The 16,727-nt window shown below is 42.7% G+C and overlaps 1 protein-coding gene across 7 annotated transcripts in view; it reads right to left on the bottom strand.

Moving 5' to 3' along the window:
• The window catches only part of fcho2 (FCH and mu domain containing endocytic adaptor 2), a 210,887-nt gene that overhangs the window by 131,725 nt on the left and 62,435 nt on the right, over positions 1–16,727 (bottom strand). For all 7 annotated transcript variants that reach the window (XM_088000048.1, XM_043707669.2, XM_043707660.2 and 4 more), the window contains exon 6: positions 6,167–6,271. In XM_088000048.1, coding sequence (XP_087856174.1) covers positions 6,167–6,271 — 105 coding nt within the window. The remainder of the gene's footprint in view (positions 1–6,166; positions 6,272–16,727) is intronic.

The following is a 16,727-nucleotide window of genomic DNA, read 5'->3' as shown; positions in this document are numbered from 1 at the left end:
GTCCAAGGCAAATAAAATCCAGGCCATTTTGTATCATTAAGTTTTCAGTTATATTATTTAAGAGAATCCAGAAACCTAGAGAATGAAGTGTTAAATAGTGGACAGCTAGGGTCCAAACCCATTTGTCATAATTACTCTTAAAGCACCCAAATGATGACAAAGCAATTGCTTATGATCAGTAGATATGGTGGTATCTTATGAGCTTTGAAGGTGTAATATTACCCAATATTAGAACCATTCTCATAGCAAATACAAAGTAACAAGCAGTAGCTTTTTTACAGCAAAATTCTAATTCATGATACTTATTTTAAAAATTCCATTCATAATGCAGATGTAATATTTTTATAAAACATTTACACCATCACTCACCGACGTCTATCCTATTTTTCTCAATCTCTTACATACCTTCTAAAAGCCCGTATGTAAGCTTCAGAAACAAAAAAGAAAAAGAAAGATTTTATCCTGGTAACCATTCACACTGCTCCTTTAAGAGCTGTATTCCTTCCCTAATGGTAGGCTTTTTAATATGATCAATCCAACACCGATGACGTACATTTTGAATATAATTTTAAGGTGACATTGGTACCACGGGTGAGGACATCTCCTTTTGCTTTGAGGCTATATTCAAATATTACAAAGACCAAAATGATGATTATCACTTTCCTATACTGGATGACAGATACTAAACAAATACAGGTAATACAAACTTGTGCCCTGAGTCTAATGCATTAAATGAGCCTTATTCAGCACAGAATTTGGAGCTCGTATGGATGCTTAGTTCAGGAAATGGAAACATGTGCATTACAGCGAGACTACTCATTTTCAATTGTGGCCTTAAAGACCATTACAAGTTATTGATGTTAATACTTTCTCCATGATCCCAACATTCCTTGCTGTCTCCTGTTCCGCCTGAAAGCAACAACTTATAACCTTAAATGCAACAGCAATTGATAGTTCTTGTCCATGTATTTTCATGTAAACCTAGGTACTGAGTTTCTGATTGTTCAGGCTTAAAGTTAAGTCAAACTCAAACCTTATTCGAGACGTGATCCTGTAATTCATTTTGGCCCACACTGATTATGTTGATATGTCGTTAACTCAGTAAACCTGATGAGGGACAAATTAAGTAACAGCAACAAATAAAAGCCAGATAACATATTCTTATTCGAACATAAGGACCACGAGAAGGATGGGCAGTTCATCCCCCGGAGCCTGCTCTGTCATTTAATACGATCACGACTGATCTCATTTTGGCCTCAAATCCACTTTCCTGCATGCTCACCATAACCCTTTAACCTGTTACTAAATCAAATATCAGTCTATCACCTACTTAAATTTATTCAGTTTCCTAGCGGACAATGCACTCTGGGGTAGTGCATTCCACAGATTCAGGATCCTTTGACAGAAGTAATTTTTTATCTGTTTAAATCTGTCACTCATTAGCCTAAACTATGACCTCTTATTCTAGGTTGCCCCAAAAGGAGGAATATTTGCTCTATGTCTAGTTTGCCAATTCCCTTTAGCATTCTGTATACCTCAATTAGATCTTCTCACATTCTTCTCAACTCTTGAGAGTATAGGCCTAAATTGCTCAATTTCTCCTCATAAAACAAGCTTCTCACCCCTGGAACTAATCTATTGAACCTTCTATGAACTGACTCCAATTCTGACTACAACCAACTTCAACTGACTACATTCTTCCTCAAATGAGGACACCAAAACTGAACACATGATTCTAGGTGCAATCTCACTGATGCTTTATACAGGTACAGGGATATTTCCATATTTTTATACTCCATTCTTTGAGTATTCAATGCCAAAATTCCATTTGCCATCCTTATTACCTGCTATACCTGCACACTAGTTTATCCATGAGGACATCCGCTCCCTTTCCACACCAAAACATTTTGAAGTTTCTCTCCACTTAATAAGTTGCCTTTTTATTCTTCTTACAAAATGGATAACCTCACACTAAGTCACATTAGGTGAACTGGCCAAAATTTGGCAGATGGAGCCTAATCTATTCATATATTAGGATGCAGCACGGTAGCAATGTTACCTCTTGGCTCCAGTCCCTTGGGCAACTGTCTATATGGAGTTTGCATTGTATTGCACTGGGTTCTCTGATTTCCTTCCAAAGTCAAAAGATGTGTAAGTTAGTTGGATTTGCCATATTGAATTGCCCCATAGCATCCAGGGATGTGCAGGTCAGGTGGGTTAGCCATGGTAAATGCGGGGTTATGGGAACAGAGTAGGCTCTGGGTGGGATGCTGTTTGGATGGTCAGTGCAAACTTGATTGGCTGAATGGCCTCTTTGCACACTTTAGGGTTTCTATGATTCTTCTGTGATATCCATTGCAAGTTTCCTACTTCTTCATTGCAATTTTCTTGCCCATCTATTTTAGTGTAATCTACAAACTTGGCTCATTTGGAAACAGATTTCCTAAAGGTGTAAAATCCTTTTTTAAAAAATATACTAAACACCCAAATTGAGATAATTCAGAAACCAAGTTTAACTTAGAAAAGAAAATTGGGCTTAAAAATCTTTGTAATTTTATTTTTTGTATACGTAACCCAAAATCTCCATCAATAAACTATTACATAACATATATAGCAATTCTCCTTCCAGTATTCCCTCATGTCACTTTGTCCTAATTCATATATCAGAATACTATTTCCATGATCCTCATTTGCCTTTCTTATTCTCAAAGACTAAATCATCAGCATTTTCTTGTATTTTTATTCATGGTTCTTTAATCATTGTTCCTGATCACAAGTTGAAAAATTCACCTCCCTGCCCACATAACTTGAGGCTGTTAGGATGCTGTAATTCTGAGGAGTAGAGGAGGAATTCCTAGAGTGTGTATGAGATGGTTTTCCTCAATCAATATGTTAAGGAACCAACTAGAGAACAGGCATCGTAGACTGGAGTACTAATAATGGCAAACCAGCTGTGTGAGGTCCTTTGAGGAAGAGTCATAGTCATACAACATAGAAATAGGCCCTTCAGCCCACTATATATATATATATGCCAACCAACAAACACCAAACCACACTAATCCCATTTATCTGAACTTGGTCCATATTCTACTGTGCCCTGGCATTTTAAGTACTCATCGAGATGCTTCTTAAATGTTGAAAGAGTACCTGCCTCCACCACCCTCTCAGGCAGCAGGTTCCATATATCTATCACCTTCTGGATGAAAAAACCTTTTCCTCAAATATCCTTTGAACTACTTGCCCCTCACTTTAAATTTATGTCCTGTGATCTTAAATATGACTGCCATACAAAAAAGATTTTCTGATTTACTTTATGCTCTCATAACTTTGTACATCTCAATCTGATCCCTACTCGGCTTCTTTTGCTCCAAGAAAAACAATCCTAACCTAACCATTCTCTCCTCATAACTGAGATTCTTCATCCCAGTCAACATCCTGGTGAACCTCCAGTGCAATCATGTCCTTTTGATAGTTTGGTGTCCAGAACTGCACACAGCACTCTATCTGTGGCCCACCAATGTTCTATAAAGTTATAACAAGACTTCCTTGCTCCTATATTCTATGCTGAAAATGTGTTGCTGAAAAAGCGCAGCAGGTCAGGCAGCATCCAAGGAGCAGGAGAATCGACGTTTCGGGCAGGAGCCCTTCTTCATCCCAGTGCTCATGCTCGAAACGTCGATTCTCTTGCTCCTTGGATGCTGCCTGACCTGCTGCGCTTTTCCAGCAACACATTTTCAGCTATGATCTCCAGCATCTGCAGTCCTCACTTTCCTATATTCTATGCCCAAGCTAATGGAGGTTAGCATCGTGAATACCTTCTTCAGCACCCAACCTGTGCTGACATCTTCAGGGATAAATGGACTTGTACACCAAGGTCCCTTTATTCCTCAGTGCTTCCTAGGAACCCAGCATTCATTGTATATATCTTTCCCTCATTAGACGTCAAAAGCTGCATCACCTTATATTTATTGGGATTAAATTCCATCAACCATTGCTGTGCCCAATTTACCAGTTGATCATTATCAGACTGCAAAATGAAACCATCCTCCTCATTTTCAACAACATCCTCACTAACTGTGTCATCTGCAAACTTATTAATTAAACCCTTTACATTTACATCCAAGTCATTAAAGTACATACAAACAGCAAGGCTCCCAGCATCGATCCCTGTAGTACACTGCTGGTCACAGGGTTCCGATCACAAAAACCATCATTACCCTTTGTCTGCTTTTAAAAGCTAATTTGGATCTAGTTTCATACTTTGGCCACCAATCCTGAAACCTCCAGATGTGAGCCTTAGTTCATTTTTAGCATCCATGTATCTCAAGTCAGAAAACCATGGATTCAAGCCTGATTTCAGAAATTCAGGACATAATTTTGGTTGGCATTTAGGCATAGTATTAAGTAAGGTGCGGTCTTCTAGATAAGGTTTTAAACATACAACTGTTTGTCCTCCCAACATTAATAGCTATAAAGCTCTTTGGAATTTTCTGGAGTTGTGATAAGTGCTATGTAAAAGCAAAGTCATTGTTTCAAAATTGCTGTTGTTGTACTTCCCCTTCAAAAACTCTGATGCTCAATAACCATCCACTCCAATTGCCCCTCGCTGTCCAAATTTTCTATCCTCTCCACTCACTCCCCAGCTTTGCAATCTGAGCCTGGTAGGATGGTATCATTCTGATCCCAGTGGCAAGTCAAGTACTATCAGCATAAATGCTTCACTGCAACAAGATTTCTGCTGTTGACAACTTCCCTGTGTATAATTTAATTTGACAATTTCGCTGATGGAAACAAAGCAATCGTCTTCATAGAAATTTCCCCTACTATGAGCTTTTTCCTAAATTCTATCCTTTCCACAACTGCTCCTCTGCATCTCCACTGGCCTAATTCTACTGCCTCTTTCATGGGAAGGCTGAAGATGAAGCTGATCCCATTTTTAAACGTGTTATTTGAATTTCTCATTTGATGTAACAAAAACCTCTATTAGCTTGCCTGAGTTCCTCATGAGCATTATAGAAAGTTGTAGCACAGAAACAGCATTCAGCCAACACACATGCAAAAACAGCTATCAAGTCTTATCTCACTCTGGAGAACTAAGTGCATATTCAACTATTCTACAAATGTGGTGAGTGTTTCTGCCTCTACCAACATATCAGTCAGGGAGCTCCAACAATCACCAACAGGAAGGACAGGAAATTCAACTTCCTTGAAACTGCTGTAACACTTGGTTAACCATGCAGCTCATTACAGAAATGGATTCACTGCTTGCGCCCTTCTCTCTCGATAAGTTGCTTATCAGGACAGTTTGAGGAGGAAGTGAGATCTGCAGATGCTGGAGATCAGAGCTGGAAATGTGTTGCTGGAAAAGCGCAGCAGGTCAGGCAGCATCCAGGGAACAGGAGAATCGACGTTTCGGGCATAAGCCCTTCTTCAGGAATGAGGAAAGTTTGTCCAGCAGGCTAAAATAAAAGGTATTGAGGAGGGACTTGGGGGAGGGGCGTCGGAAATGTGATAGGTGGAAAGAGGTCAAGGTGAGGGTGATAGGTCAGACTGGGGTGGGGGCGGAGAGGTCGGGAAGAAGATTGCAGGTTAGGAAGGCGGTGCTGAATTTGATGGATTTGACTGAGACAGGGTGGGGGGAGGGGAAATGAGGAAACTGGTGAAATCCGAGTTCATCCCTTGTGGTTGGAGGGTTCCTAGGCGGAAGATGAGGCGTTCTTCCTCCAACCGTCGTTTTGTTGTGGTCTGACGATGGAGGAGTCCAAAGACCTGCATATCCTTGGTGGAGTGGGAGGGGGAATTGAAATGTTGAGCCACAGGGTGGTTGGGTTGGTTGGTCCGGGTGTCCCAGAGGTGTTCTCTGAAACGCTCCGCAAGTATCAGGACAGTTTGCATGAATAGACTACAATTTTTCATCCCAGTTTAAATTGGTAGAGAATCATGTGCTGCAAGTTCAATGTTTATGCCAAAAGTTTGCAAATGGAAATTGTAAAATCGTCTTAGCCTCCATTTTAATAGATATAATTTATGTATTTCTAGTGTGTAAAGACATGCAGATATGAACAATCAAATTCTTAACTGGACTCCATGTGACTTGAGCTTCTTAATAAATTAGATAGCAAATCATATAGTTCACACCAATTATTAGCCAGCATACAATACATACCCGAGCTGTTTCTGTCATTTTCTGCTCAAAATCTGTTCTGGCTGCAGCATATTTTTCCACATACAATTTATAAGTTTCTGTAGCTTTTTTAGATTTCACAACTGCCTAAACACAACACAAAAGACAAAAAAAAACTATTAACTACTGAAACATTTACAATTCGAAACGGGTTATATGCATTCTTACAGAGCTAGGCAGTACATGAAATTTAAAGCAGTAGATTGCCATAGTCATACCAGGTGGTTGCTGGTGGTGGTTTATCCGAAGGGTCACCATGCCTCAGTTGAGGGGAGAGGTTGAGATGGAGAATCCTTCATGGCAACCTCAGTTAGTGCAGGAATTGAACCCATGCTGTTAGTTTCACTTTTCATTGCAAACCAGCAGTCCAGTAAGTAAAGACGTAGAACATACAATTACAAGTACTTTAACTTCTGCTTCCGTTTTAAACTGAACATACTGTTACTATTGTGTTAGGAACTGTTAACATTTAGCAAAGCGTGAACACCAAGTAATTAGTCATCGTTGAAAAGTGTGGCACTGGAAAATCCCTTCCTGATGAAGGACTTTTGCCCGAGATGTCGTCTCTCCTGCTCCTTGGATGCTGCCTGACCTGCTGTGCTTTTCCAGCGCCACAAGTTTTGACTCTGATCTCCAGCATCTGCAGTCCTCACTTACACAAAGTAATTAGCCAACAGAAATACACCTCAAGATTTCATATTTAAGCAGTGGTCTAATAATGGATCAGCGATTCTTCATCTTATTAACTATCAATTTCATCTTCAACTATCAACATTGATCTTGTAACACAAGTTAATTAAAATGTAGGCATCCTTGTTGTCCTTCAGAAGGTGGTAGTGTACTTCCTTCTTGAACTGCTATGATCCATTTAGTCACTACAATTTCCCAAGTACATTATAAGCTTTGTTACTGTAACACCTCTCCCAAAGGATGAAAGATTATCACCAAACTGTTGATTCTTCTACAATACCACCCAAATTATAACATACTACAATCTTTAACAACTAATTTATTACATACTATGTAGTAATCTTTTCCCTTCTGTCACAGTTCACCATTGCAAAATGCACATCAACATATTTATACAGATTAGATTAGATTAGATTAATTACAGTGTGGAAACAGGACCTTCGCCCCAACAAGTTCACACCGATCCTCCGAAGAGCAACCCCTACCCTTACCCCTTCACCTAACACTACGGGCAATTTAGCATGGCCAATTCACCTAACCTGTACATTTTTTGACTGTGGGAGGAAACCGGAGCACCCGGAGGAAACCCACGCAGACACGGGGAGAATGTGCAAACTCCACACAGTCGCCAGAGGCGGGATATTGAACCTGGGTCTCTGGCGCTGTGAGGCAGCAGTGCTAACCAGTGTGCCACCGTGCCACCCGTAAATCCAGTATGACAATCAAAATCGACAGTATACATCTTGTATGCATCCTTAAAGTTCTTTGTCTCATATAAAATGAGAATTTTCATCATTGTTAGTGGCTTTGTCTTCTGTTAGTAGCACAGTTCTGTTTGCTCAGCACAGTTTATACAGTTTTCCAGTTTCATTGACAAGGATGGCATAATCAGTTTGCACTGGATATTTCTGTTAAAACACAGTGTAAATTGTTGCGATTAATTTTTTAAAAACACTATTAGGTATAAACTCTAAATCATGATAAAATCTTCCATCACAACTCCTTTTATGTCACTTTGTTCTTTTTTAGAATTGTTTAGATTGTTAACATGGTGTTGATTTTTAAGTACAGGTTTTGAACCATCTTGTTCTAGATTTACATGAATTTCAGTAAGCTTTTCACAAAGTTCCATGTGGAAGGTAGTTCCAAAACATAAGAGCTGGTGGGATCTAATGGCAAGGTGGCAAACTGAATCTAAAATTGGCTTACAAATAGAAGACAAAGGTTAATGCTCAAGGATTGTTTTTGTAATTGGAAGCCTGTGACCAGCAGTGTGCTTCAGGAATTGGAACTGGAACCCTTGCTGTTTGTTATGTACATTAATGATTTGGATGTAAATGTAGAAGGTTTAACTAGTAAATTAGCAGATGACATAAAAATTGGGGTATTGTTGATAGAGAGGAGGTTGGTCTCGAGCTACAGTCTGATATTGATCAGCTGGTAAATGGGCAGAGCAATGGCTGATGGAATTTAATCCCAATAAGAGCAACGTAATGCATTTTGGGAGGTCTAATGAAGGAAAGATATACACAATGAATGCTATGTTTTTAGGGAGCACTGAGGAATCAAGGGACCTTTGTGTACAAGGTTTCAGCACAGATAGGATGGTGAAAAAGGCTTAAGGGATGCTAACCATCATTATCTGGAGTGTGGAATATAGAAACAAGGAAGTCTTGTTGCAACTTTATATAACATTGATTTGGCCACAGATAATATTCTATGAGCTGTTCTGGACAGCACAGCATAGAAAGGATGCGATTGCACTGGAGAGGGTGCAGAGGAGGTTTACCAAGATGTTGCCTGGGATGAAAGATCTCAGTTAGGAGGAGAGACTGGTTGGGTTGGATTTATTTTCTTTGGAGCAGAGGAGGCTGAGGGGAGATCTGATTGAGGTTTACAAAATTATGAGAGGGATACACAGGGGACCGTGAGAATCTCTTCTCCATGGCAGAAGTATCTAAGACCAGAGGGCATAAGCTTAAGGTGAGGAGTAAATGGTTTTCACCCAGAGTGTCAGATATATGGAGCATGCTGCCCGAGCTTAGTAGAGGCAGTTAGTCTTGCAAAATTTAAGAAGCATATGAATGAGTACTTAAAATGCCTGGGCATAGGAGGCTATGGATCAAACGGGATTAATGTATTTTGCCGTTTGTTAGTCTGCATAGACATGGTGGTCCAAATAGCCTGTTTCTATGGTGTATAACTCTATGACTCCATCTCCATTATCAGATATGCCTGTAGGTACTTCAATGTACAGATCTGTAAACAGAGTCTCAGCTATCTTAAATATCTGATGCATCCTCTTTCTGATTAAACATAGTACCTCAATCTTGTTACGATCAAGTGACGATCAGTCAAAAACATTGCAAACTTTTTCCATGTAAGCCTCTGGATCACTGCTGTCTCAAACATTTTATAATCTTCAAACTGCTTTCCCAAAAGGATCAAATAACATTCAATGTTACCTTAAGTAAACATCTTGCAGTAAAGTTGCCCAAATTTTGTTCACACATTCTAACTTTGCAGTAATTTTCTCAAGCACTACAATATATATTACAACCCCTTTCTCACTAAATTTAGGCACTGCGTATCTAAGTATCAATTCAAATATCAAATCAAAACCAGTAATGAAAGCAGATTCATAATCAAGGTTCCCTGTTATAACTTATTTGTTAAGTGAAAGCATTCAATCTCCAGTTCAAATATGAAATGCTTCCCTCCTTTGTAAGTCAAGGGTTTCCTTTTCTTTTGATGTTTTGAAAACTTTTCTTTAAAATTGTTATTCCAGTTATAGAGTCAGAGAGTCATACAGCACGGAAGAAGACCCTTCAGTCCAACTAGTCCATGCCGAACGTAATCTTAAACTAAACTAGTGCCACCTACCTGCTCCTGGCTCATATCCCTCCAAACATTTCCTATTTACGTATCTATCCAAATATCCTTTAAAGATTGTAATTGTACCGCATTAACCACTTCCTCAGGAAGTTGATTCCACACGTGAACCACCCTCTGTGTAAAAGAAAATGTCCCCAGGGCCCAATAGTATCTACCCCAAATTATTGAGAGAAGCAAGAGAGGAGACTGCTGGGGCCTTGACCAAGATCTTTGAATCCTTGCTAGCCACTGGAGAGGTTCTGGAGGACTGGCGAATAGTTAATATTGTTCCTCTATTCAAGAACGGATAATCCATGAAACTACAAATATGTGAGTCTCACACTGGTGGTTGGGAAGCTATTGGAGTAAACTCTTAGGGATAGGATTTATGTGCATTTGGAAAAACATGGCCAAATTAGGGAGTGCAGCTTGGCTTTGTGCAGCTTGGTCATGTCTTACTAACTTGATTGAATTTTTTGAGGAGGTGACAAAGGTGATCAATGACGTTACAGCAGTGGATGTTGTCTAATTGGATTTTAGTCAGGCTTTCAACAAGGTCCCTCATAGTAGGCTCATCCAGAAGATTAGATGCATGGATCCATGGTGACTTGGCCATGTGAATTCAGAATTGGCTTGCCCATAGTAGGCACAGCATAGTGGTGGAAGGGTATTTTTCAGGCTGGAAGTCTGTAACTACTGCTGTTCCGCAGGAATCTGGACTGAGACCTCTGCTGTTTGTGATATGTATAACTGACTTGGATGAATATGTGGATGGGTGGGATAATAATTTTGCAGATGATATAAGGAACTGCGGAGTTGTGTGTCGAAGGTTGTCAAAGAATGGAGTGGGATATAGATCAGTTGTAGATAGGGGCGAAGAACTGGCAGATGCAGTTTAATCCATGTGAGTATGAGGTGCTGCGCTGTGGGAGATCAAATGTCAAGGAAAAGTAAACAGTTAACGGCAGGACCCTGAATAGATAAAAACAATGACTGCAGATGCTGGAACCAGATTCTGGATTAGAGTGGTGCTGGAAAAGCACAGCAGTTCAGGCAGCATCCGAGGAGCGGGAAAATCGATGTTTCGGGCAAAAGCCCTTCATCGGATCCTGAATACCACTGATGTACATAGGGATGGTTGGGTTCAGGTCCATAGCTCACTGAAAGTGGCCACACAATTGGATAGGGTGGTAAAGAAGGTGTATGGCATGCTTGCCTTTATTGGTCAGAGACTGAGTACAAGAGTCAGGATGTCATATTGCAGCTTTATAAGACTTTGATTAGGCCACACTTAAGCGTACTGCGTACAATTCTGGTCACCACATTACAGGAAGGATGTGAGGCTTTGGAGAGGGAGCAGAAGAGGTTTACCAGGATGCTGCCTGGATTAGAGGGTATGAGCTATAAGGAGAGGCTAGAAAAACTCAGGTTGTTTTCTCTGGAGTGGCGGAGGCTGAGGGGAGACTTGATAGAAGTCTATAAAATTATGAGATGCATAGATAGGGTTAACAGTCAGAATCTTTTTCCCAGAGTTGGAATGTCTAAAACTAGGAGGCATGCAGTTAAGGTGAGAGTGGGAAAGATCAAGGGAGATATGAGGGGCAAGCTTTTTGTACAGGGAGTGGGAAGAGACTAGAACACGCTGATGGGGGTGATGGTGGTGGAGGAGGTGGAGGTAGATACGATACGGGTGTTTAAGAGACTTTTAGGTAAGCACATGAAAATGCAAGGAATGGAAGAACATGGACCAAGGGCAGGCAGAAAGGATTAGTTTAATTTTGCATCATGCTCGGCATAACATCATGGGCCAATGGGGCCGTTCCTGCGCTGTACAGTTCTATGTTCTAATTAAAGTTGCTGCATTTGCAATAGAACTCTGGCTAACTCAGTCTATATTTTATCTGGATTACTCTTCTCAGATGTTCAGCAAATATCTCTTCAATTTCTGACTTTTTATCGTTTCCAGCCTCGGACAACTGTCTGTGTGGAGTTGCACATTCTCCCCATGTCTGCGTGTGTTTCCTCCAGGTGCTCCGGTTTCCTCCCACGGTCCAAAGATGTGCAGGTCAGGTGAATTGGCCATGTTAAATTGCCCATAGTGTTAGGTACATCAGTCACAGGGAAATGAGTCTTGTGTGGGTTACTCTTTGGAAGGTCGGCGTGGACTTGTTGGGCCAAAGGGCCTGTTTCCACACTGTAGGGAATCTAATAATCTAATCTAATCTAAATCTGCAGTAGTGAATAGAATGGGTTCTTTCTTGATTATATGTTTTATTGAGATATGTCTCTTGATTAAACTTAAAAATATAAACCATAAGTATTAAGTTAGCCTGGGGCAGTGTTTTGAGGAGGAATAAGACGGTGCTATTTTCTAAGTCTGCAGATTGGAAGAAGCAAAAATGGCCTTTAGTAGAGTGATATACTCTCCTTATCAGATGTGGGAGTTTAGGGACAGCTTACATGCTATTGAGGATTATATCTGCAATAAATGCCGTTGGTTACGAATCCTATCAGATCGAATGCAACGGTTGGAGCGACAGTTAAGAGACAATGAGGAATTTACAACAGCAAGGGGGTGTGATAGATGGCAGTTATAGGAAGAGAGAAAAATCCCAGATAAAGTCAGATAGATGGGTTAACTCTAGGGAAAGGTAAGAGAGGTAGGCAGGTAGTACAGGAGTGTTCTGTGGCTATCCCCGTTTCAAACAAGTATGTTGTTTTGGAAAAAATAGGGAGTGATGGATTATTTGGGGAAAGTAGCACGAACAGCCAAGTTTCTGGTATTGAGACTGGCTTTACTGCAATGAGGGGTACATTGGGTTCCAAGAGATAATTGTGTTAGGGGACTCTCTAGTCCGAGATACAGACAGATGTTTCTGCGGCCAGCAGCAAAAAAATCAGGATGGTGTGTTGCTTCCCTGGTGTCAGGATCAAGGATGTCGCAGAGAGGGGACAGAATGTTCTCAAGGGGAAGAGGGGCCAGCAGGAGGTCATTGTAACATTGGAACCAATGACATAGGAAGGGAAAAGGTTGAGATTCTGAAGGGAGATTACAGAGAGTTAGGCAGGAATTTAAAAAGGTGGTCCTTGAGAGTAGTAATATCTGGATCACTCCTGGTGCTAAGAGCTAGTGACGGCAGGAATAGGAGGATAAAACAGATGCATGCATGGCTGAGGAGCTGGTGTATGGGAGAAGGATTCATATTTTTGTATCATTGGAATCTCCTCTGGGGTAGTAGTGATCTGAACAAGAAGGACGGATTGCACCTGAATTGGAAGGGGACTAATACTGGCTGGGAGATTTCTTGAGCTGTTTGGGAGGATTTAAAATAGTAATGTTGGCGGGGGCGGGGGAACTGGTTGGGACCCAGGGAGATAGTAAGGAAAGAGATAATCTGAGGCTGGAACAATTGAGGAAAGAAGTGAGTCAAACAGTCAGGGCAGGCAGGGACAAAGCAGAGAACAAGGTAGAACTGATAAAGTAAATTGCATTTATTTCAATGCAAGGGGCCTAACAGGGAAGGCAGATGAACTCAGGACATGGTTAGGAACATGGGACTTGGATATCATAGCAATTGTCTAGATTAGAGTGGTGCTGGATAAGCACAGCAGTTCAGGCAGCATCCGAGAAGCAGTAAAATCTATGTTTTGCGGAAAAGCCCTTCATCAGGAATACAGGCAGAGAGCCTGAAGGGTAGAGAGATAAGTGAGAGGAGGGTGGGGGTGGGGAGAAAGTAGCATAGAGTACAATAGGTGAGTGGGGGAGGGGATGAAGGTGATAGGTCAGGGGGGAGGGGGGAGTGGATAGGTGGAAAAGAAGATAAGCAGGTAGGACAAGTCATGGGGACAGTACTAAGCTGGAAGTTTGGAACTGGGGTGAGATGGGGGAAGGGGAAATAAGGAAACTGTTGAAGTCCACATTGATGCCCTGGGGTTGAAGTGTTCTAAGGCAGAAGATGAGGCGTTCTTCCTCCAGGCGTCTGGTGGTGAGAGCTCGGCGATGAAGGAGGCACAGGACCTCCATGTCCTCGGCAGAGTGGGAGGGGGAGTTGAAATATTGGGCCACACGGCGGTGGGGTTGATTTGTGTGGGTGTCCCAGAGATGTTCCCTAAAGCGCTCTGCTAGGAGGCATCCAGTCTCCCCAATGTAGAGGAGACCGCATCGGGAGCAACGGATACAATAAATGATATTAGTGGATGTGCTGGTAAAACTTTGATGGATGTGGAATGCTCCTTTAGGGCCTTGGATGGAGGTGAGGGAGGTGGTGTAGGCACAGGTTTTGGAATTCCTGCGGTGGCAGGGGAAGGTGCCAGGATGGGAGGGTGGGTTGTAGGGGGGGTGTGGACCTGACGAAGTAGTCACGGAGGGAACGGTCTTTGCGGAAGGCGGAAAGGGGTGGGGAGGGAAATATATCCCTGGTGGTGGGGTCTGTTTGGAGGTGGCGGAAATGTCGGCGGATGATTTGGTTTATGCGAAGGTTGGTAGGGTGGAAGGTGAGCACCAGGGGCGTTCTGTCCTTGTTACGGTTGGAGGGGTGGGGTCTGAGGGCGGGATGTGGACGAGATGCGTGGGAGGGCATCTTTAACCACGTGGGAAGGGAAATTGCGGTCTCTAAAGAAGGAGGCCATCTGGTGTGTTCTGTGGTGGAACTGGTCCTCCTGGGAGCAGATCCGGCGGAGGAATTGGGAATATGGGATGGCATTTTTGCAGGAGGTAGGGTGGAAAAAGGTGTAATCCAGGTAGCTGTGGGAGTCAGTGGGTTTGTAAAAAATGTAATTACGGAAGATGGACTGTTCTACGTAGCCAACAAAGAGACAGGCATAGCCCATGGCTACCCCTTTGGTCTGGAGGAAGTGGGAGGATTCGAAGGAGAAATCGTTAAGGGTGAGGACCATTTCGGCCAGACGAATGAGAGTGTCGGTGGAAGGGTACTGTTGGGGACGTCGGGAGAGGAAGAAACAGAGGGCTTGGAGGCCCTGATCATGGCGGATTGAGGTGAAGAGGCATTGGATATCCATGGTGAAGATGAGGCGTTGGGGGCCGGGGAAACAGAAGTCTTGGAGGAGGTGGAGGGCGTGGGTGATGTCTCGAACATATATGGGGAGTTCCTGGACTAGGGGGAATAGGACAGTGTCGAGGTAGGTAGAAATGAGTTCAGTGGGGCAGGAGCATGCTGAAACAATGGGTCGGCCAGGGTGGTCAGGCTTGTGGATCTTGGGAAGGAGGTAGACCCGGGCAGTGCGGGGTTCCCGGACTATGGGGTTGGAAGCTGTGGGTGGGAGATCTCCTGAGGTGATGAGGTTCTGTATGGTCTGGGAGATGATGGTTTGGGGGGGTGGGGTCATGGTCGAGGGGGCGGTAGGAAGAGGTGTCCTCGAGTTGGCGTTTGGCTTCAGCAGTGTAGAGGTCAGTGCGCCAGACTACCACTGCACCCCCTTTATCTGCTGGCTTGATGGTAAGGTCAAACTTGGAGCAGAGGGATTGGAGGGCTGCGCGTTGTGAGGGTGAGAGGTTGGAGTGGGGGTAGACAGGATGAGGCAATTAATGTACTGGCGGCAGATGTAAATGAAGAGGTCGAGGGCAGGTAATAGGCCAGCACGGGGTGTCCAGGTGGATGCAGTGTGTTGGAGGTGGGCGAAGGGGTCCTCAGAAGGTGGGCGGGAGTCCTGATTGAGAAAGTAAGCTTGGATGCGGAGGCGGTGGAAGAAGTGTTCGACGTCACGGCGTGTATTAAATTCACTGATGTGGCTCAGGGATAGACAGCACTGGCAGCTTAACATTCCAGGATACAAATGCAACAGGAATGACAGAAAGGGAGGCAAGAAAGGAGGGGGAGTGGAGTTTTTGATAAGGGATAGCATTACAGCTGTACTGAGGGAGGATATCACTGGAAATACAACCAGGGAAGCTATTTGCATGGAACTGAGTAATAAGAAAGGGATGATCACCTTACTGGGATTGAATTATAGACCGCCCCCCAATAGTTAGAAGGAAATTGAGGAACAAATTTGTAAGGAGATCTCAGTTATCTGTAAGAATAATAGGGTGGTTATAGTAGGGGATTCTAACTTTCCAAACAGACTGGGACTGCCATAGTGTTAAGGGCTTAGATGGGAGGAATTTGTTAAGTGTGTACAATAAAATTTTCTGATTCAGTATGCAGATGCACCTACTAGAGAAGATGCAAAACTTGGAGAAAGTGAGGTTTGTAAATGCTGGAGATCAGAGTCGAGAGTGTGTTGCTGGAAAAGCACAGCAGGTAAGGCAGCATCCGAGGAGCAGGAAAATCGAAGTTTCAGGCCGGAACCCTTCAACATTCCTGATGAAGGGCTCCGACCTGAAACATCGATCTTCCTGCTCCTCGTATGCTGCCTGACATGCTGTGCTTTTCCAGCAACACACTCGAAGGTGCAAACGTTGACCTACTCTTGGGAAATAAGACAGGGCAGATGACTGAGGTGTCAGTGGGGGAGCACTTTGGGGCCAGCGACCATAATTTTATTCGTTTTAAAATAGTGATGGAAAAAGATAGACCAGATCTAAAAGTTGAAGTTCTAAACATGAGAAAGGCCAATTTTGCTGGTATTAGGCAAGAACTTTCAAACGTTGACTGGGGGTAGATGTTCTCAGGTAGAAGGGCGGCTGGAAAATGGAAAGCCTTTAGAAATAAGATAACGAGAGTCCAGAGACAGTATGTTCCTGTTAGGGTGAAAGGAAAGGCTGGTAGGTATAGGGAATGCTGGATGACTAAAGAAATTGAGGGTTTGATTAAGAAAAAGGAGGCATATGTCAGGTATAGACAGGATAGATCGAGTGAACCTAAGAAGAGTATAAATGCAGAAGAAGTGTACTTAAGAGGGAAATCAGGAGGGCAAAAAGAGGGCATGAGATAGCTTTGGCAAATAGAGTTAAGGAGAATCCAAAGGGTTTTTACAAATACATTAAGGACAAAAGGGTAACTAAGGAAAGCATAGGGCC

The sequence above is a fragment of the Chiloscyllium plagiosum genome, unplaced genomic scaffold (assembly GCF_037043375.1).
Source record: "Chiloscyllium plagiosum isolate Xiang-an unplaced genomic scaffold, Cpla_swu_hap1 HiC_scaffold_2, whole genome shotgun sequence".
NCBI lineage: Eukaryota > Metazoa > Chordata > Chondrichthyes > Orectolobiformes > Hemiscylliidae > Chiloscyllium > Chiloscyllium plagiosum.
Note: the sequence above shows the minus strand (reverse complement) of the source record. Positions and strands in the feature narration are given on the sequence as shown.